The sequence below is a fragment of the Rhodnius prolixus genome, unplaced genomic scaffold (assembly GCF_049639745.1).
Source record: "Rhodnius prolixus isolate KJV_2025 unplaced genomic scaffold, Rpr scaffold_10, whole genome shotgun sequence".
In the NCBI taxonomy this organism is placed as follows: domain Eukaryota; kingdom Metazoa; phylum Arthropoda; class Insecta; order Hemiptera; family Reduviidae; genus Rhodnius; species Rhodnius prolixus.
The window spans coordinates 27327761-27350291 of NW_027411615.1; the positions used below are offsets into that span (position 1 = coordinate 27327761).

General features: G+C 31.5%; 1 protein-coding gene across 6 annotated transcripts in view; it reads left to right on the forward strand.

Annotated features, from left to right (window-relative positions):
* Window positions 1–22531, forward strand: part of sff (BRSK family serine/threonine-protein kinase sugar-free frosting) — a 135558-nt gene that overhangs the window by 107993 nt on the left and 5034 nt on the right. Inside the window, exons 1-15 of one of the 6 annotated variants that reach the window (XM_074134196.1) lie at window positions 2079–2658; window positions 5977–6071; window positions 6157–6242; window positions 9091–9231; window positions 9317–9467; window positions 10573–10788; window positions 13370–13569; window positions 13820–14038; window positions 14647–14742; window positions 14868–15073; window positions 16530–16652; window positions 17151–17317; window positions 17485–17665; window positions 17842–18029; window positions 20883–21104. In XM_074134196.1, coding sequence (XP_073990297.1) covers window positions 6066–6071; window positions 6157–6242; window positions 9091–9231; window positions 9317–9467; window positions 10573–10788; window positions 13370–13569; window positions 13820–14038; window positions 14647–14742; window positions 14868–15073; window positions 16530–16652; window positions 17151–17317; window positions 17485–17665; window positions 17842–18029; window positions 20883–21098 — 2196 coding nt within the window. In that variant the 5' untranslated portion in view covers window positions 2079–2658; window positions 5977–6065 and the 3' untranslated portion in view covers window positions 21099–21104. Of the gene's footprint in view, window positions 1–2078; window positions 2787–5976; window positions 6072–6156; window positions 6243–9090; window positions 9232–9316; window positions 9468–10572; window positions 10789–13369; window positions 13570–13819; window positions 14039–14646; window positions 14743–14867; window positions 15074–16529; window positions 16653–17150; window positions 17318–17484; window positions 17666–17841; window positions 18030–20861; window positions 21105–22531 lie in introns of those variants that run through there. The other 5 variants (XM_074134197.1, XM_074134193.1, XM_074134195.1 and 2 more) reach the window with 5 other exon arrangements.

The following is a 22531-nucleotide window of genomic DNA, read 5'->3' on the forward strand; positions in this document are numbered from 1 at the left end:
CCAAAGCTGCAGGCGATGGGCTATTAGACAATGATGGCTAGGTCTTTTTCAATGTTAGTACTGGGAGAGCAGCCGCGAAGTGAGTGGTGAAACAGAGTGTGGACTGAGCTTTTGAAGAGCGGAATGGATAACAGACTTACAAATGAGTAGCTTCTTTGTTTCAGCAAAAGAACCTGCAAAGCAATCATTATCCATGTCCCAGCGATTCTTTGTTTCACTTATTTAACAGGTAATGCTGGATATGTTCTTTCTACTAAGGATATTGAACTGATTCCAGAATACTTCTTACTTCATTTCCTTCAACCACGAAATCGTTATAATTTCTTTCTTTGTCAATTCGCTGCCATGACATATAAAACATATAAATCCAACCTATAATCTCCTTAACAAAAACTTACAGTTTAAAATGTTAAGTATAAGGGTTGATTAAACGTCAAACGGTACACAAATCACGAAGTACCCAACATTTCATTATTACTTCATTGATATTTTTTAAATAATTTTACTGCATTAATTTTCATTAATATTTTTTAGAGTTTATTAGATGTCACTGACCCTTATGCTGGCCATTTTCATCTACAAAGTATTTGTTCAAGTAGCACACCATTTAACTAAATTAATTGAATGTAATATCTATTTACCTATAATAATCAAACTATTAATCACAGGTTAAAAAGAAAACGTTATAAAAAATATAAAAAAATTATGAGGCTAAAAAATTCAAAACCTTTTTAAAAATTGCTTACACCAACATACATCAATGATTTTATTTTATTCATTTTTATTTTTAAATAAAAATCGTCGGTTTAAGTTCATTCTTCGATAAAGTAATTGTTATTTTATGAAGTAGTCAAACGTTTATAATAATAGTTAATAATTAATCCTGGCTTTATCGCTAATAATATAGTTTTCTCCAATTACATTCTCCATCTAGGTGTTCTTCCCACAATGTTGTATGTATGTAATATAAAATAAATAAGATATGCATATTTTTAGGACAGCTAATTATCCAACCTATAATACTTTACAACAGTTTTTCGTCCACATATCACTATCATAGTTTTCTTTACCATTTTTTCAAAACATTTTCCAGTTAAATTTTAGAAGAAAACCCTTAATAATTTCGTGCCCAGAAGTCTTGGTGACAGAAATTATGTTTTTCATTATAACTGCTTCTTAGTTAAACATAATTGTCTTAGACAAATAATATTTTCAACATATATGAGATCCTGGTGCTAATATTTGTCAATTATAATTATCCTACAATTACACAAGTTAATAGATGTTCCAGAGAAGTGTTTAATCGTGAAAGGGAGAGTGTTGAGTAAATATATTGTACTACCCTAATAAACAAACAGGACTGTGTGCAGAAGCCCCTTCGTAGGTACCCAAGGCTGATGATGCCACCACCAGCTGTTCTGTTTTAACTCTGAATGTTGATTGAATTTTAATTAAATTCAGGCGCACCCTGATCAACGCCAGCCTCACTAACTATATCCTGCTATATCTGCAACCAGTATATCCGTCTCTCACCACCAGTATCTAGACTCTTCTCGTACAATTCAATAATGTAAACGAATCCTACACTTGGCCTTGCAATGGAGCTCACATTATCTCTACAGTAGTAAAGAATCCTAAAAATTTTGTGAATTCCATATTGATTTACATACCACATAAAGTAGACAAAAAAAAGTGTTCTCCGCGTTCAATAATTTTTTAATTCAAAAGCTTCAAAAGCATCTCTGATTTGTTAAATAAAAATTCCATTAAGAACTTGCACTTTTTATTATTTACGCTCTCTTACTGCATTAAAATATAGTATTACAAACACGTCATCGAAATAAACGTTATCAAAATTAAAAATTAGAATTTAAGCAAATGATTTTAGGGAAAGGTCTTAAATATTTTGGAGCAGCTGTTTCTAATCATATTGTTATTTCTCTTACTAAGACAAGTTATTGGGTAGTATCAGGTGGGCACCATGAAGAGAACAAATCATTTTATTATTAATTTTATTCATTTTCTGCATTCATTGGTCGTCTCAACATCTGCCATTTCTTCTTTTTCAACCTATGAGGAAAACAAAGTGGATTTTTTTTTTAGGAAAGCAGTTATGTTTTTACAGCTGTTTCATTCAAGCTGCAAGATGATGATTGCAGATGTCTTTTTTAAAATCTGGGTTTCAAAAACACCAAAAACATTTACCATATCAAGTACAGTAAAATTGTTGAAAGCACAATGTTTTATTACGATGCAGAGGCATGATCTTTCACTAAAGTAGTGAAAGAGGCAGTTGGACACTTAAAATGGATTATTAGAGGTCAATATGAGCTGTCAAAATGAAGTAGTTCAAATTTATCCAGATATTTAAAAAGGAGAATATTTAGAGCCGTATAAAATAAAGAAATTAAAGAAAAAGAGAAGCCACCCAGTTACAGCTTCATAGAAGTCGACGCAAAGGGCAAAGATTTGTGAGAATGAGGGCTTGTTGAAATGAACTGTGATACGTAGGAAGCTTCTCTTAGGGAAAAAAGTCACTCCCTGCATAAATCTCTTCAGAGGGGTCGTGAACTCAAGAAGGGTGATAGCAATTGCTTAGGAGAGTTCATTGGCAAACCAGCATCTTCAAAAGCCCTAAAGAAACAAACTCCTCGTAAGGTAGATTCAAACAAAAATTACAACTTAAAGCAGAAGATTCTTAATATATTTATTCTTTTGAGTTCACATTGTGAAGGAGGTAGAAGCAGTGCTAGGGTGTCCAAAAAGTCCTTGAGAGGGAAGTAAAGGTAAAAATAATACTGCAAAAAAACAATACTTCTTATTTAGCAGTGTTGCAAGGTAATTTCTTATTGGATTATAAAATATGTTCACTCTGCTTATAAACTTTGATCATCTATAGACTTTTTAGCAACATTAAACAATTTCTGAAAGCACTTTTTCGTGATTTTCGAACAAAAACGTCTCAAACTGAAAAAAAATGTGGTTAAGTTCGTTAAAAATATTTATTTAAGCAAGGGAAAACAAAATAGTATTGGCATCAATTTCTATGTTATTGAGAAAAAAAACTCAAGCAATTGATTATGTAACATCATTTTAGTTTAGTCCTGTTACTACCATTTACGTAATGCCAAGGGAGAAAAATATATATATATATATTTTTTTTTTTTCACTTTATTAGCCATATTTACAACTACAACTAATGTTGTATCAAGTAAATTTGATCATACAAGTTAAATTCACGTGAAGGTCTTGTAAGAGCAACAAGAACTCTTTCTCAGTGGTTAACACTCACATCATTCTCTTCAAGCGACGAGGAGGATTGTCTGGAAGGTGTGGAAAGGAGAGTTGTTGGACAAGAGGATAGATTAGGATGGAGAGAGCTAGGAGGCTGTGAAAGATGCTGTAGCGAGACTTTATTAGATCGGTTACAAAAAGGATGTGAAGGTCAGTGTGTATGGTAAGGTTAGAAATGTAGTATGGAGCATTCAGGATTTTCCGACGGATTTTAGACTGTAGTGTCTGCAGACGTTTGGAGTTAGAGGGTTTGGTTGAGCCCCACACATTTGCTCCTTATGTCCATATCGGTCTCAACATCGTCTTGTAGTTGGCCAGTTTGTGATTCAAGTCAAGTTTTGATCTGCGGTCAGATAGTTTAGTAAATAGCTTGTAGCGTCTGTTCACGTCTTGTCGTTTCAGTTGAGTATGTGGGTTCCACGTGAGTCTCTTGTCAATGTGAGAAAAATAATAAAATCTAATTTTAAATTGTGTAATGGCCATCGTGTTGTGTCTGTGAACAGAAAAATTATTAATACAGTTATTTATCTGTTTATTCTTGTTTAGTGATTCTGATTCAACATAAACAATAATAATGGCTATTTCTAAATGCTAATAACGATATTATTAGCTATGGAACCTCATTGTTATTCCGTTTTAAATCACAGTAGGTCATCACAGTTTACAGGCCATTAAACACAGACCCATTTGTATTGTTTGGGAACATCACCTACAGTTGAAACAAACTGTTTTATATCTTAATTTATTTCCTTTTAACTGTTGATGTTCTCTAGCTTCTTTTACATATTTACTGCATTTTCTTATACTAGCAGAAACAAAAATTTACTTTTGAAATCAATGATTAAAGAGCCAACGAACATGAAAACAGTTTAACACGATTAGTCCTCTCAATCAGTCTATCCCTCTTTTATTATATCTCACATCTCTTTTTGTTCATGAGTGTTTTGGTGCAAAAGAAATTTCGTTTATATAATTAAGAATTTCCATGCTCTTTTAAATCCATCCATAACTTCTGATGTTTAGAAAGAAATTTAGCTTTCGGGAAATCATCATGCACTTTGAGAAGATCAACTGACTGTTGGTCAAAAGACTGTTGAATTAACAGATTTATTTCGATACAAGCATAAGTACTCGTGCACTTTTTGCAGGACTGGTAGCCATCTATTATATTCCCCACATGTTTTAAGATAAAATCTTTTAACTAAATGCGATAATTGTTAGTTGTTAAAATTTAATACTTCAAATTTATGTAATTCTAAGAGATAAAAAAAATTAAATATAATTTGTTTTTTCTGCACTTAATTTAATTCAGCGCCGAGTTGTAGCCTTGGCAAACGTGCAAATAAATTCCAACTGGTTTCCGAACGTAGAAACTACTTTTGAACTTCTACACCGTTTTCTCTTTCTCATTGAATCGTTACATCCTTCTCTCTTTCTGGAAGTGACTGGTGAACTAAGTATATAACTGATTGGTTGGTGGAAGGTAAAATTGAATTCCAGTAAAGGAAGTGAACTGGCGAGGCGAGAGATAAAATGTGGGTAAAAAAGTTTTATATTAATTTTCGAAATTAAATGTCAACACAGTCATTTCATTCGCATAAATATGTTTAATAAAAAATTAACTAAATTTCAAGGTAATAATATACTAATTTACATAATAATTTATTAAATTAGTGACGCTTTCTTCCAGCATTCCATTTGATCAAATTACTGTTCATATGTAGATATTTGATTAGAAAACGCTTTCTTGAAAATCCTATTTAAACTTAACTTATTTTAATACTGTAAACTTATTTGGCCAAGCTTCTAACGTTAGAGGCGTGGTTTACTTTGTTTGATTTTGATAACATTCGTCAACTTCATCACACTATTTTCCATAAAATATTAACTTATTAACTGCAAACGCAAAGTACACTTGGTAGCCGAGGTATCTAGAGATTTCTGTGTAAACGTTGGCTGATTGAAAGATGAAATAAGTAGAATGGCGATACTACAAGGCAATCTGGTTCTTCGAAGATCAACTTCAAATAGAACTTCCTTACTTCTTCAATGGGGACGTACCTAGAAACTTGTTCTTCCTAACTTGTAAATTGAATTAGATTAGATTCCACGAAAGTTGGCCAAAAAAAAAACCTATGCCATCGCGATTCCAAAGGGTCTTATTCGTACTTATATCTTTCTAGTTGAATTAACAGATATATTTTGTCTAAATGTTGCTCGATAAATGGGAAAATGTTAATTTCACAAACAAATGAACTTGTCTATTGTACGGAGAGGATTAGTTCATCAGTGGTTAGCCCTATATTTCCACGCAGGAATCCTGGGTCCAAAGCCAGCTGCCAGTACTTAAAATGTTTTTTTTCTAAGAGCTACCAATAGCTTACTGTCCAATGATGAAAACGATTCTGTAACGAGGAACAATGTCCGCTCGCCGGCAAGTGCACTGAAAAAGACTAAGGGCTACAATGATCTCAGATTTAGATGCACTTTTAATTAAAGTTTTTGAATGTCATATTCTTTGCAGTTATTGCCTTCCTTTTTGTCAATGTCGTCAATTCTTCGTTTGGGCAGGGAAAAATTTACTCTAAATTAATACTTATCCTGTTCTTATATAAATTCTAAATAAAGAACGTCATTATTAAATGATTTAATTTGATTGATGGTGAATGGTTTCTTTTGCAGGATTGGTGAAGCTGGGGGTCCATTGCGTCACTAGTAAAAAAGTAGCAATCAAAATAATTAACAGGGAAAAACTTAGCGAATCTGTATTAATGAAGGTAAGATTTATATTCACAGTTAACTTGGCAACTTATTTACGTTTTTAATTTTGAATTAATGAAAAAAAACATGTATATTTTCTAGGTTGAAAGAGAAATAGCTATAATGAAATTAATAGACCATCCACATGTACTAGGACTCTCGGATGTCTATGAAAACAAAAAATATTTGTAAGTTATTAACAGTTTTACTATTAATTCAACATCCAGCTTACTGTATCATCTCCCTACAATTATTTTCCTCAGATGTAATATTTTAGCGAATAAAATAAAATGAGAAAAATAAATTCTAAAAGATTTATGAAAAGTTCTGCTAGTAATTACGATTTGGTAGTTGGTTTTTGTAGACTACAACTCATTGTTGTAGATTCCTATAGAATGCTTCGAAGAAAGTGAGCCCCTCTCATTCTGAAAGTTTTGATCAATATTGAAACAAATGTATATACAAACCATGAAAATTAAGCAAACTTTCATTATCAAATTAAAATTAACCAGAAGTCTGAATTTCAAACAGTATTTATTAAAGAATGTTTGTTTAAAACATTCAATTTTAATATTTAATTTCTCCATACATCAGTTAATTGTTCGCCATTGTATGCTGCAGTGAAATAACATTGTACAATTTGAATTATGCACCAACTTTACTTTCAATTAACCTTTTAAAGAACTATTTCAATCGTGCTGATTTTTGAATTTGTATTTTCACTAAAAATTTACGTTTTGATATTCTCTGAAAATACCAAAGTAATTCTTAGGAATAGTTTTGTGTGTTAGTGATCCAATTTATTTTTCTCAAAATTTATTACCTACTCCTAAATTTTCCATTCTTAAAACTAAATTTGCGTTTTTATAACTCTTATAGGTGCATCAAATTTTTGTTTAGAACATTTTTCTGATAAATTGATTTTAGAAAACTCTTCTTTTGTCTTTGGATCTTTGGCTAAATTGGCATGTCAACATTCGTTGTATTTTACTCCTAACACTTTTTTCTTTTTTTGGCATTGGCTTTCGCCATACAGCCAGCATCGTCTAGGTGCTTATCACTAGAATATCACTCACTCTCCATTCTTACTTATAAATATATTCGCTTCACACATTCATCTCTCTAGTATATACAACTATTTACATATACTACAGCTAATGTATGGATCAGTACTCTATATTCCTGCCATCCTTATAGCTTAACCGAAATTAAAATCACGTACTCCTTCTGTAATCATTTTCTTCCATTCATCTAATCGGCTATAACTTTTAAATACATTCATATTTCTTTGCTAGCTCTGCTACAGATTTAAGCACATATATGTTGGTGGAGAATATTATGTCTTCGTAGCGAAATGGTGCATCTAAATACCTGTATATGTGGTCAAACATTCGTTTCCTTTCTATCAAATAACGTGGACATATCCATTATTATATGTTTGAAATCTTCCTCCTCATTGCGATCTACTTAATTTTACGTGAATTAAATATTTACTGAAATTCTGTGTTTGGAGACAATAAGTGGTCTGGACGTGTGAATCTTCTTACAATTCTTTAGTTTTTCTTCAGTATTTTGGGCACGACTTTCTTTACCTTCATCCTCCGTTTTTATAAAATGCCACCATTAGCCAGTAATTCTTTATGCCATACAAATTTGGAAAAGAATCCGTGGCCGCCAAATAAGTAGAAATATTCTGGAGGAGAAAATACCTTTGTTTACACACGCCATATCTTGTCATTTCATTACATCGCAATCACCCAAACCCAACTTATACAGTTAAAAGAAATGTATGTATATTCATATATGTATTTTTTTAAAGAAATAAAAAAAAAAAAACTTAGAAGTGAAGGAATTTATAACAGAGAGATCTACTTTGAATGGTTTCTGTCAGACTCGTTTGATTTTGTTTAAAACCTGATCTTTATTTATTTGTAGTTCTTTGAACAAATCAATTCCTGTTTGATGACTCACTTTATTACAACTCTCTTTAATCATGATAAAGAGGAAACAAAAACGCCTAGAGCTGACTTCCCCTTTCAACATCCATCCCTCCTGTTTTCTCTTTTGTTCCATTAAATTATGTTTTTTTTTTCCTTAATTGAATTTTTGATCGAATTGAAAACCATTTGTGAAATACAAAATTAATGACTCTTATGACAGTTAAAAAAAATGAAGCAAGTGAGAATATTGAATTTTTTATTTTTCCATTTTGTTGACAAAACCATCTATTTAATAATTGGGAATGATGCGTGACTGTTTAATTAATTTAATTCATTCTCAACCTTTATTTATATTAAAGTAAGCTTTAATTAACATCAAAACGCCCACCAGGTAATAATAATAATATTATTCCAGTGAAGGGATTAGCTGTGTGGTTGGATTCCAACGCGGGGATCAAGGGTTCAAATCCATCTGCTGTCCCTTAGATTTTTTCTTCGTAGGAGCTTCTTACAGCTCATTTCCCGGGTGATGGACAGTGAAACGAGAGGACACTGTCTAGAGGCCGACAGTGCACTGAAAAAAATTACTAATTTTAGATAGCAATTACTTTTTAGTAGAATATTTTTGCCCATCATTCATTTATTCTGCACTCAGATTAGTGCCACGGTCTCTTTACCCTCAGCAATTCTCAGAGGCACAAAGTCTCTTTGTTATCAAGCCAGTGCACGTTCTCACTCAAATCTTATATTGCCAAATTAAACTCATCTCAATTTCTTTTCATACTTCTTTCAAATTCGCAATACTACTTCGCAGTTTGAAAGGTCCAAATGTATTAACTGGCGAGGTTGTTCATTACTTCATATTTCGTTAAGTCAGTTTTAACAAATAGGATATAATGTTGATGCTTCTTTTATTACTCAGTTTTGAATTGTTTTCATTACTGCTGAAATGGAATCTATTCAAGTCACATATGCTAGTTGATCATATAAGTTTCATTAACACACCCGAAAATACCTTGTAGAAAAGTTAAGAGCTGATGTATTTAATGTTAGCTCTAATCTCTTCATTAAAATTAATACTTATTTTTGTTTACAGATATTTAGTATTGGAACACGTTTCCGGGGGCGAACTGTTTGATTATTTAGTTAAAAAAGGGCGATTAACTCCTAAAGAAGCGAGAAGATTTTTTAGACAAATAATTTCTGCTTTAGATTTTTGTCATAGTCATTCTATTTGGTAAATATTATGTATATTTTTAATAAATTATTTTGTTTAATGTATTACTTTTACATAAATAATTTATTTATGTTTTTCTTTTTAGTCATAGGGATCTTAAACCTGAAAACCTCCTTTTGGATGAAAAAAATAATATTAAAATAGCAGATTTTGGCATGGCCTCATTGCAACCTGGTGGTAGTATGCTGGAAACTAGTTGTGGATCTCCGCATTACGCATGTCCTGAAGTTATTAGGGTGATTATATTTATTGTCTATTACTAAAGGGTATTCGTGTCTCTTAGAAAAAATGGAAATGTATGGTTTTCGTAATGGAAACCATGGGTGAAAGTTCAAGAAACATTAAACATGAAAATATTGCAATACTCTATCCATCTTTGAAATTTTATAGCATCATTTCAGTTGGATCTAAGCGACGTTGATTCTGCATAAACTATATAATAACACTTATTATACTGCTGACACAAAAAGAGTAGATCGAGAAAGCAATCTTCTCGTCGATCACCTCTTAGTATTAATGGGTAAAAAGGAGTAAGGTTGGAGATTGATGAAAGTATTAGGATTAGTTGCTCTAGAAGAAAGAAATTTGAGAAAACTAGTTTGCGTTAGATCTTTGACGAAGAGATTATGAGATCTTTTTGGCTTGTGAGGTTAGATACAAAAAAACGGAGCATTTAAAATTTCCCGAAGTATTTTTGACTGCAAATTGGATGCACGGAGAGTTGGAACGTTTAGTCGATTCCCATACTTCGATGCCGTATGACCGTTTGGTATTGTGATGTGACTGTTTAGTAGGTAGAAGTTTTTGAGTTTTGATCGTTTATCGGGTAGTCTTGAGAGAAGTTTTTACCATTGGCTGTCATTTGTTCCAAGTTAACCGTTTGTCAATGTGCAGTCCAGGGGATCCTGTATTTATCAACAGTAGCATTTAATAATCGTGAAAAACAAATTCTTAGTACAGAGCTTAACAGCGTGATTGTGATTGTGAATCATTTGCAAAAATAAAATCAACGGCGACTCACGGATCGCCTACTGAATGGCCTTAGTATCAAGTGAAGTGCTATCCAAATTTGTGACTTAGGGAATCCCATGAAATATTTGACACTGCTTTGAAATATTATCTTCTGAACCATCAGAAAATGCTGTTACACATATTTTGGCTTTCCTACTCCACTAGATGTCATTCATCAGTATTTGCTCTTCATTAAAATTTTTAGAGATTTACATAAAAATTTAAATAATCTCCAGCTTCGCATGGTTGAAAATATATTTAACCTACAACATTTACATATATTTATATACTTAATATTTTTAAAATTGTTTTAAATAAATTTCCAAACAGGGAGAGAAATATGACGGACGCCGGGCAGATGTATGGTCTTGCGGTGTGATACTCTATGCATTACTAGTAGGAGCCTTACCTTTTGATGATGATAACTTAAGACAATTATTGGAAAAAGTGAAACGAGGTGTATTCCATATACCACATTTCGTGCCGCCTGATTGTCAGAATCTTCTCAGGGGCATGATTGAAGTGAACCCAGAGAAAAGATTGAACGTAAGTAATTTTTTTGTATTCTTAGAAATTTGTGTAAGATAACGCAAATAAGACACCGCAATCTATTTGAGTTAAGGCACTTTATATTTTGTTTTAAAATTAATTTTCAACTTTTCCATAGCTCTTTGATTCGAATCAGTAATTTTTTTATTCCCTCACTCTACATTTAAAATCATTTCCTAATTTGCATTTGTACAGGAGCTTACTCTTCAGCCAACCCAAGTTGTTTAGCAAACCACAAATCGTAAACGCTCAGATTTTGCATACGCTCGTTATGAAGCTGTATTTTATTTGGAACAACGTTATTATTAAGGAACGGATTTTTATGTATTTAAAAATGCCAAATATTTAATTAAAATATGCATTTATTTTCGTCAATTATGTGGAAAATATGTGATTTTCTTAAAATATTTTCTGGAATATTTAAGTTATATGGACATTTTTTTTTATGAAAATGGAATTTTGGGGGGGGGGCAAATTATAATTATTTATACAAGAAAAGAACATTTTTAAGGAATCTACGTCTCTGACCAAAGATCGGACAGTTTCTGCTACTCGATGCAAGGCATGAGCAATACACGTCACATGAATTATCTTAGGATAAAATACCTGAATAGATTGCCCAGCCTTGACCATGTTGGGGGCAGCATCAGAGAGAAACAAAAGAACTTTTTCGTTCAAAACTCCACTGGGCCGTAGGATATGCATTGAGCCATCGAAGAATCGTGAAATGGTGGAATGATTGCATTTTTCGAGAACCTCACAGTTCAAAAGGAATGGCTTTGAATCCACATCAGCATCACTGTCAAGTTTTCCAATAACTGCATTGGCAATATACCTGCCCTCAACGTAGTGGTTTCATCAATTGACACCCAAATCGGTCCATCTTTGATATGTTCTCGAATTTTGGTTAGTGTATCTTTATAGATATCTTCCAGGCAGTTTTTCCGCAGAGTGCTCTCGTCAGGCATTTTTTTCCCAATATAGGTCTCTAAGAATCCTTTGAAATGAGGATTTTTAAGTTTGTGGAAAGGGATATCTGCTCTAACCAAAGCCCGACACAGATCTGTACTCAGAGTAGACTTACTTGATGATGGAGATGTAAGGAAGGCTTGAAAGGACGTCCTCTCTTTCTTTCTGTTTTTATTCTCTATGTGCGATCTGGTGGCAATATGTTGGGTGACTTGGGAACGTTGAGAGCAAGAAACGCGCTTGTCACAAGCTGTGCAGTACAAAATGTCTCCATCACTTCGAAAAAGTTCTGCTGGAAACTCGCGAAGATATTTAGCAACCAGTTGTTTGTTTGAGGCCGATGTTCGTCGCATTTCACCCAAAAAAGAATACACTAAGTGACCGAACGAAATAAATTGGACACTTCAACGAACGAGCTGAAAGAACAGACAACTTCAAAGAACTAACAAGTGCCCGTCACTGTTTAGCAGCATTCTGTGTAAATTACAATAACCATTGTACCCACTGTGATTCACAGCCCTACAGTCTGTGGTTCACAGTTCCTGTCAACCACCTCCCAATTATGAAAATATGCCCAAAATGAAAAATATGAAAAAATATGTACATATTTTGATTAAATATGTAGAAATATTTATTTATTTTAATCAAATATGTATTGAGCAGAGCTTATAAAAAACTACTGAAGGCTCTAGACGAAGTGGGTTCGTGACCTCGTGTAACCCACCATTACTTTGGCGAGACAATTTTTTTCCACCGTCGAAGTTGTTTTTACAGGGGATATGGGAGAGCTCCAATGGTATGTTTGTCTCAAAACTATGTTTCAGTCAAACTAAAGCAAAAACAAAACAAAAATCAACTTAGCATCATTAGTCTTAATTTATTTAATGTGAAAGAGGCTTGAAGCATGTTAGTTCAATTGATACATTCCATTTAGTATTTGTAAGCAACGGATTCAATTTTTGCTTCTTTGGTCTTCAAATTATCTCTCCTAAACTAAAAAAATTAAATTAAATTGTTTTAACAACATTTTCAATATGATTTAAGAGTAACCAAATTTAAATGCAGTTGAATGTAGTACAGATAGCTTTACTATTTTCAATCTAGTTTAAAATGAATAAATAATAATAATTATTATTTATTTTGTTATTTATTATAGTCTTTTATTTAACAAAATACAAAAGAAAGAAGAGTAAAGAAATAAAATTAAAATAAAAGACGTACACTTGGTCAAAGACCATCAGCGGGGTTGTTGTTAAATTCCAAAGTGTAAATATAAATTATAAACAGCATAAACTAACTAAAATAAACTTTTTATCAAAATATTTGAACAGAAAATACTCTTTATTACAAATAATCTTCTTCTTTTTTTTTTTAATAATAATTATTATTATTGAAGTTATTTTTCAGAATCTGGCCGGTTTTCCACAGTAGCTACCTAGGTATGATACCTAGCTAGCTCTTTAGGTATGAGCGCGTGGTAATGAGTTGGAGGTCCATTTATCGACTCCACCTGAAAAAATAGCAGAATTCTTAATTAGTCTATTATTAAAATAAACTTTTTTATTTTGTACCCAACCAAATAAAAAGTAAATGATGTGCTTTATTTTAGCTATCAGACATAAACAGGCATCCTTGGGTGACGGCTGGTGGTAAGGGTGAACTAGAGCTTGAACTGCCCATGATGGAGGTGGTCCAGACTCATATAATACCTTCTGTCGCCGATATGGACACCGATGTGTTACAAGCGATCACCAGTCTAGGTTGTTTTAAAGAAAGAGATAAACTAATACAAGAGCTTCTAAATCCAAAGTTAGTATTTTTATTTTTTATAGAAAACGATAAAAGTTTATGTAAATAGCTTTATTTTCAAAAGAGAAACATATTTATTGATGGCCTATTTAAAATGCAAAGAAAAACAAAATCACAGTTTGGCAGAAACCATTTCTAGTACCTCATTAATTTCAATTGTGACTTTGTTTTAAATAACAGTGAAACTGAAAATATATTTGTAATCTTGATTATTATAGTGAAATTCATTTAACACTTAACTTCATTACAGCCATAACACTGAGAAAGTAATATACTTCCTTTTGCTGGAACGAAAGCGACGGCGTCCAGCTTTAGAAGATGAAGCAGAACAGGTAGTCGCAAGGGTAAGAGCAGAATCTAGCGACCCGCCAAGGAAAAGAGTAGACACCTGTGTCAATGGTGCGAAAAGTTTGCAGTATGCACAGATCTCAGAAGGATCGCCGATCACGCCTAGAAGGCAACCATTACAGTATGATAAAGTAGCTTTTCTATTTTATTTGCATTGTACATGGCAGGTACCCTTCTCCTGAAATATCAATTTTTTGCAATGTTTGTCTTAAAAACTGCTTCTTTTATTGTAGATTGCATTTATTTATTTTTTGTTATTTATTGCAAAAGGCATAATTATTTTATTTGGTTTTAAATAAACATTTATTTAAAGAGTTTTGCGAAGGTTTTTATCATTTGTTTATATTGAGTTCATATGAAGGGGGATTGAAAATTAACGAAATCTGACAGTTTTTAAATTAACTTAAGAGAGGTATGAAAATCTCTTTCTATGTAGTTGGCTGGTTTTGTTTAGCTATCTCTATTTCGTTTTAAGTTCAAGGAGTTAACATTCCCATGATAGAGTTGAAAAATTTCGAATAACTGTTCTAAGGCTCACATAATTTATGTCGTTATAAGCATTTATTTTCCTGGTTTTGATTAAACCCTATTTCACTTTGGTTTTTTAAATTTTTTGTAATGCTTATTTTTTTCTTATTTCTTTTCAAAAATAGTTTTCATTATTATTATAAACTGTGCTTTACACAAAATATTTACTGTATTATCATATAATAATAGTTTTGTCCGTAGGAACAGACATCAAAATAGAAGAGGTAGCAATACTTCAAATAATTCTAACACTTCCTTGCAACCACCTTCACCTACAACTATTCAAATACCTCAAAGGTACAGTGGATATTTGTAATTAAATTAATTATATGTAGATGAACTGTACGTTGATAAGAAAAAATACGGTGACACCCATGAAATACAATTGTTTTAAGATGCCGTAAACATTTTGTTATTTTTAGAGCTAGCCCCAGTAGTAGTCATCACCAGCACTCACCCAGTAACCACCAGAATTCACCGGTTCATTCTCCAGTTAGGCCAGTGAGTGTGGCAGCACCACCAGTCATACAGGTTATAAACAACTCTGTTATTGCACCACCATCACCTGTACATCACAGGACTAGTGCACCAAATGAAACTACAGAACCACCATCAATTACAATTGCAAGTACGTAAAATACTAAGGTTTATTTCGATATAATTATTTTTATTGTTAGATACATTGAATGGTGCAAAAATGTTTAGACTACTGAACTAAAATTAATGTCACCCTGTATTCAGATAACCAGATTAGCGATAGCCAGCACTAACGGCGATACACAGATATTCCAAGTAGAATATTTAACTGCATTTCTTTTTCACAATAAAAAAATAAAACAAAAAATAATATATAAATGAGATTTGCAGTTAATTAAATATAATACAATCGCAGCTAAAAATACGCTGATATGATTAATAAGTTTAATTCATTCAGGTCTTGCGAGAGAAAATCTTCGCAAGCAAAGTAACCGCTAAAAAGGCTGGCGAACATTGTTTCAATTTCTTACTCCTAGAATTCTCTGCTTCTAAAATAAAAATTGCAGTAAAAAATACAAATCCCACATCGAATTAAAGTAAAACTATAGTAAATATCAGTTAATTTCCATTAGTATTGTGTGCCAGCACTGAGTACTTTCTGCATTACATCTCTATGAAATAAAATTCTAATTTATGTGCTCTGAAGCTCAATGTTTTTATAGATTAAATTCAAAAAAGGATTTGACTTTACAACGTAACAATTAAGAAATTCTGCATTTAAAATAAAATATTAATATTAATCTTTTCCTAAATTTATTTTGTTCGTAGAGTAGAAATGAAGGGATGATAACCCCTTCCATTCTTATCGGCATTTATAGTTTTTAGTTCTTACTACTCATCAAAGAATTTGTTTTTTAGGCTACATTTTACAAGATTGAGAAAAAAAAGCTTCTTCTAGATATAGAAAACTTATTAAAGTTTTTAAAAAATAAATATTTTTGCACCAATCCCAACGCAATTCATAATTTCTCTTTTAAGAAAAAATATTAGAAAAGAAATAAGATAAACTAAAACAATTTAGGTTGTATCATAAATAATTTTCTAAATATGAAAATAAAGAACTAATTATTGGATACAGGAGGGACTGTTATGAACTTAGCAGAATTGCCAATGACAATCATTTTGAGATATTTGGAAATTATGGATGTTTGGTGTAAATATTCAAATTTAAAAAATAAAATAATGAGAATAGTTGAACTTTGTAAGTATAAAGAAAAACGAAAAATTGCAGGTGGTGCGAACTAGAATATAAAGATAGATTAGCGGCTCGTTAAAAAAAAATAAAAGTAAAGATGTAGATGGTATGAATTTTATTAAAAACTAACATTTTGTTAAACTAATTGATTGTTGTGAAAGCATTTTGTTTAACTTGTGGACTTTAACCTTATTTCTAACAATACTTTTAATTTTGAAAATATATGAATCGAATGTTAATGTTCCTTTAAAAAAATAACAATTATATTTGATTTTCAACTAACAAATTTGATATCAGTATTGCCATCCTTCTATCAAACCTAACCTAGTTACTGATGACTTCTTAATTCTAGGTGGAGCTCATGTAATGGTACCACCTGGGTCTCCACATACTTCCAATCACTGGAGAACTAGGCTTACGACTATAAAAAATAGCTTCTTGGGATCACCTAGATTTCATAGAAGAAAACTTCAAGGTATTTATTTTCTAGTAATGGTAGCTACCTCAACATTAGATTTATAAAGTATTTTTAGTTTGTTTAAGTTAGAGTTAGAGATAGACTTTTATTATCAAGCTAGTAGCATAAGAAATCCCATAAAATTGGGTATGGCAAGAAGGTCCACGGGCTTCTTAGGCACAAGTATGTAGAATGCCCGTTCTTTAAGGATATGGTGACTGCCTAAAGAGTTGAATCTTTTCCATAGTAAGAAAAATAAGTTGATTTGCCCAATTTTCTACTATTCTTTTTCTTGAGGGTCCAACGCAACGGAAACCCGTAAGAGCAATTCTACCTCGTTTTGGAATATTTAGTGAGCAAATTTGTGGAAATCAATTTTCAAACGGAGAACAAATAGCGCTACTACTATACTGTACTCATTAAGTGAAAATATTGGAAAATACAAAACTAGACGTTATACTTCTTATTTTCTTCACATTTTTTTTCTTCTTTTTTCAAGATCTATTTAATTTGCAGCATCTTCTGAAGAAGTTGGACTGACACCTGAGTCATCACCTGAATTGACAAAGAAATCATGGTTTGGCAGCCTTATGACATCAGAAAAGGATGAGACGTTAACAGTACTAGTGAAAGGAAAACCTCTGGCTTCCGTCAAAGCTGATCTCATACATGCATTTCTTTCAGTAAGTTTAATACTTTCTTACTAATTTAGAAATTTGGTTCTACTATCCTGTCCTAATGTTGAATTAACTATTTCAATCTAAATCATCTGCTATAAACAATTATTTAAAAATGCTATTTGAAAGAATATGATATAATAACAAAGAACTAAGAATATTGTTTTACGCAGATAGCGGAATTGAGCCATTCCGTTTCCAGTCCAATGTCATTCAGGGTCGAATATAGGCGAGGTGCTACTGGTGCTGCTATGTTTCAAAGACAAGTTAGATTTCAAGTGGACATCTCATCTGTATCTAAACCTTCATCTCCTAAAGAATATCTTTATGCCGTTACATTTACCTTACTTACTGGTAAAATTAATTATTATTATTATTTTTATTTATTTAAATTTCTAAAGTTTTCTTAACGTAAATGGCGGTTAAGATATATTTATACCAATTTCATTTGAACTATTACAAGTTTCTGAACGAAATAAAACCAATAATATAGTTTCTTCAGAAGGATAAATTGTGAAAATTATTTTCAGGTAACATTCGAAGATTCAGGCGCGTCTGTGAACACATTCAATCACAAATATGTTCACGACGACCACCTTCATCACCAAGAGCTAGTCGTAAATTTACTACTGAACTATCGGAGAGTAGCAGCTGTGGTAGTGATACTTCAGACAGATTGTCCCCTTATCCAGGAACAAGGGTGAATACATATTTAGGAGTATGTAGATAAATATTCTGTTTCACATTTTCTCTTATTATTGAAAAAGATTTTTTTCTTCAATATACTATATGATTTTAATCAAGTTTACATAAGAGGTATGGTTTAAATTATGAGTAGGTTTAAAATTAAAAACTCTTAAGACAACACCACTAGGTTTCATCTGTAATAATGTATTTTAAGAACAAAAAGTGAAACAGTTACTATTTTGGATGTTGTGTAACGAACGGGTAAATAATCCTAAAAATTTCATGTAAATACCTTCTCTGCACTTTCTTAATAACTATCTGGACACAATAAAATGCATTAATCATTTCGGATGAGTTGTTATACTATACCTATTATTCGTACAAATTTAAAACAAAACTAATACTCTCAAAAGACTGTTGTTTTCTCTCTTTATGATAAAAAGATTATTTTACTTAGTTACATAATTATTTCTATAAATATGGATCATTGCTTTATTTCAATTTTGTTTCCATTGTGATTAGGTTTCAATGCTGATTTTCATTTAGAAACTGGTTGAAGAATGCTTAGAGTACACATTCGATTTCCCAAGAGGGATTCTAAGATTTAGTTTTAAAGAAATCTTTCTAGAATGTACACCAGATAGATTAATTGTGACTCTCATATCCGTTTCCCTTAATCAAGAGGATGTCGCCACTTCTGCCTTTTTATTCTCATTAATTAGCCTAACATTCTTTTGTATTTCCCTGGCCCCCTGCTTTGACAGGCAACTTCTTAATGCCCATCTTTATGATGAATAAAGTGTATTGTTATGAGTCAAAAGTGTGGTTTAGAGTATTAGAATTGTTTCTTTTTCAAATATCAGAACTCTTACAGAATGTTGCGATCCAATTCTTTACACATTGAAGTTCTTGGCTCTGATACATTTTTATTCTAGAAGAAAAATTTTCATCTAGCCGACGCCAGTTTTTCTTAGATTATTAGCGGTTTTTTCAATTCTCAAGTCTTCAATAGATGTTGTCTAGGAATGAATTTCTGTTCTATTTAACGAAGTTATTTGAGATTTAAGTATCCACAGAGATTATTTTATTAGGTTTAGCCATAGAAAAAAACATTATTGGCTAAGTCGTATTGTATCTAATTTATGAAATGAAACCCATTTTTTATGAAACAGTGTTTCGATAGTAAAACTAAAATCCTCTTTGTGGGACTTGGAGATAAGATTTACTAGCTAACTTTATACTGGGTGCCAATACCCAACTCAGTCGAAAAGTTTCTATTGCTAACAGAGTCCAGCCTCAGAACTTTTGCAGAGAAAGTAGCCTATTTTTGAAATTTTAGTCTTCTCTTCTTTCTTCTGATCCTCATATGTTAGCTACATGGTAAAAGTAAACAATGGAACTTAAAATTTTCTTTCCAGTAACTTCTTTTTGGAGTCTCTAAATGCAATGCCCAAATATAATAAGGCAAAATTCAACTAAAAATAAAAGCTTAAGCAAACTAAAACTGCGCATAATATAATAATGTTCTTAATAAGACTATGTCATTATTCGTCCCTTATATCACTTAAAGTTAAAACAAGCAGAAGTCCTGTAACTCTTGTTAGGCGTGTCTTTAATTTTAAGAGCCTCTTTTTAAATAATTGATTAATCTCTTTTCCCCCTTGACATTAGCTATGATGCCTTAGTATTAATAAATAAATTAGCTTATTATTAGCTAGTATATATTAATTTTTAGAATATTAACTCTTTTAATGGTCTCAGGTTTTTTATTTTTCCGTGTTTAAATTCTTTCGCCAACATGTTGATTCCATAATCATCCTTTGAGCTTAAATATTTTAGTATGTTCATTTAAAATAATAAATAGTATTTCGTTCAATATTATTGGTTTTGTCATTTCTTATAAAAAGTATCCTCGTTAAAGCTATTAATTTTTAATTAAACCATATTTTTTTTAAATGGTATGTAGATCCTCCAAGATTTCATGTTTCTTAAAAACTTTGACTTATTTATGTTATAAGTTGTTTCAAACTAGTACAATTCTATGGCTAGTGAATGATGTGCTGAATTCTATGTTTTAATCGTCCAAACTGAGAACCTGTAAAGAAGGTTTTAATATCCTAAAAAATATATAATATATAGGAAAGAAAAAAAATATATATACAAATAAATAATTTATAAGATGCGCGAAGAAAATAGATTTGTGTTCTATTATTATATCGTGTTGAAAACAGCTCATCCATTGTACTCTCTTATATAATCTGTAAATTGCTCAAATTACCTATAGGAATTTTTTCTTATATATGTATTTCTTCAACATTATGTGTTTTCGCAATTACAATAAATGTTTTAGTGCATGCCTAGTTTGTTTTTGAAAAAAATTGTGTACCTATTGAAACTTTAAACTTTTAATGAATGAAACAAATGAACACTTTACGATTTATTATATAATGTTCAATATATTATTATTATTATTTCATAGAATTAATTCAGAGAAAAAAATTAAATTTCTAAATTGGTTAGATGCGACTTAAAATGAATGCATTGTAAAGTGTTCACTTTGAAGTTTCCTACTGCAAGAAATAAGTTGTTGCTTCCATAAATTCTTATCCTTGTTCTTCTTGTAGTTTTATTGATACTTATAAAGAAAGTGCCTAAGTAATTTTTATTTTTTCAGTGTGAAAACTAATTAGAGAATGCTTTAGTAGACAAAAAAAAAATCATTTATTAGTAATTAAAACATTAAACCTACTCCGCTTGTTCACTCAAATCATATCTTTCTCACTTCTTACCACCCTCCCATTGACCTGACCAAAATCCATTTTCAAAAATATTTCCTACCACTTCCTTCATGAATCACTCACAGTAGTGTTCATCCACACTCCAGGCCGAGTCAGATGTAGAATCAGAAACGTGCCTGTTTGATATGAAGAGTGTTGCCCGAGAAAATGGAAATGGACGACGTAGAAGCAGCTCAGTTGTGACAAATAATAATAACAATAATAATGGCGCTGAAGAAAAAAGTGGTGTGGAACCTGTACCACCATTGCCTATTCGATCGACCAGCGAGAGGTCATCTGTAACGCAGAACCAGTTACCTTGAGATTCGGTGAGTTTAGTTTATTATACAAAAATATATTTGATTAATTCTGTTTTACTTATCTAATTGATTGACGTTGCCATCTTAATTTCTTCATTAAATTATTCATATTTAAACTCTGAAACAAACAAAATGGAACAGTTCTTTATTTTCTTAAGTGGTTGATAATATATTTTTTTAAAGTACGTAATTCTACAAAGGAAAGCAATTTTTAATGTTAAATCAATAGGTTGAGTTTTGAACTTAAATTTCTTGTTGGATATGTATATTTTATTGTTTGATTGTAACTTTAATTGGTTATTCCATTCTGCAGAGCTACATCTAAAGCTCCTCCTAAAAAATAGGAACGTATTTTACTAATGAAGTCAAATTTTCATATTATATTTTATCTAAGCAAATTATAATCAATTATACATATATTATTTAAATGGTTTGTATATTGTCTTGTTAGAAAATTGCTATGTTTCACAATCATCAAGTTAAAGCACAAAATTTACTAAAAAAACTGTTATGTTCTTCTCTAGGCTGATTACATCTTTCACAATTCACTGACTTGAATTTGCAATGCTCACTGAATTTTGGAATGCATTTCAGACGATGGGATATTACTGAATATCCTAAAGTTAATATAACAGAGGGTATAATTTAAAAAACTGAGTTACAAATCATCTTATAAATTTTCATGCAACTAATACAACTAACGCAGAAATTGAGACTCGTAAAATAATTCTAAAATATTTTTTTAAATTTATTTATCAAAGACAACTTAAACTTTTTCACTTTTCTATTGTTATTTATATAAATATTATTAAATAAAAATGGCAATATTCATGATAACAATGTCAAATCTCTTAAGAGTAAAAGTTAAATTTCTCTACTAAACTTTTAATGGTTGAAAATCCAAATGGAGTCAGAAAGCAAGCAAGAAAGCATTGATGAAAGCGAGAAAACAGATGAAATCATTGATATTTTCACTGTTTCAGTTTGTAGTAGTCAATAAATTTAATTTAGCTGATTGGAAGTTTTTTTTTTTCTGGCATTGGCTTTTCACCATACAGCCAACTTCAAAGCTTATTCCTTCCTAGGATATTTGATCTTAACTATGTAACTTCCTATCCACAAGTATATTTGTTAATCAAATCTTCAACAGGTTTCAGGGCATAGACATTATTAGAAAAGATGATGTCCTCGTATCTAAATGGCGCACTCAAATTTTTGTACAGCAGATGAACAGCTCATCTCTTTCTTTCTTATAAAGTGGGCACTCAATGACGACATGTTTAAAATCTTCCTCCTCCTTACATTTTTAGCACAACGGAGTAGCTCGTTTACCGATTCGATGTAGGTACGACCCGCAGACTGCATGGTTCGCTCTCAATCTGCTAATTGTAGTAACCAATCTTTTGTTCATGCCAAGACCTTTAAACCAAGGTCTT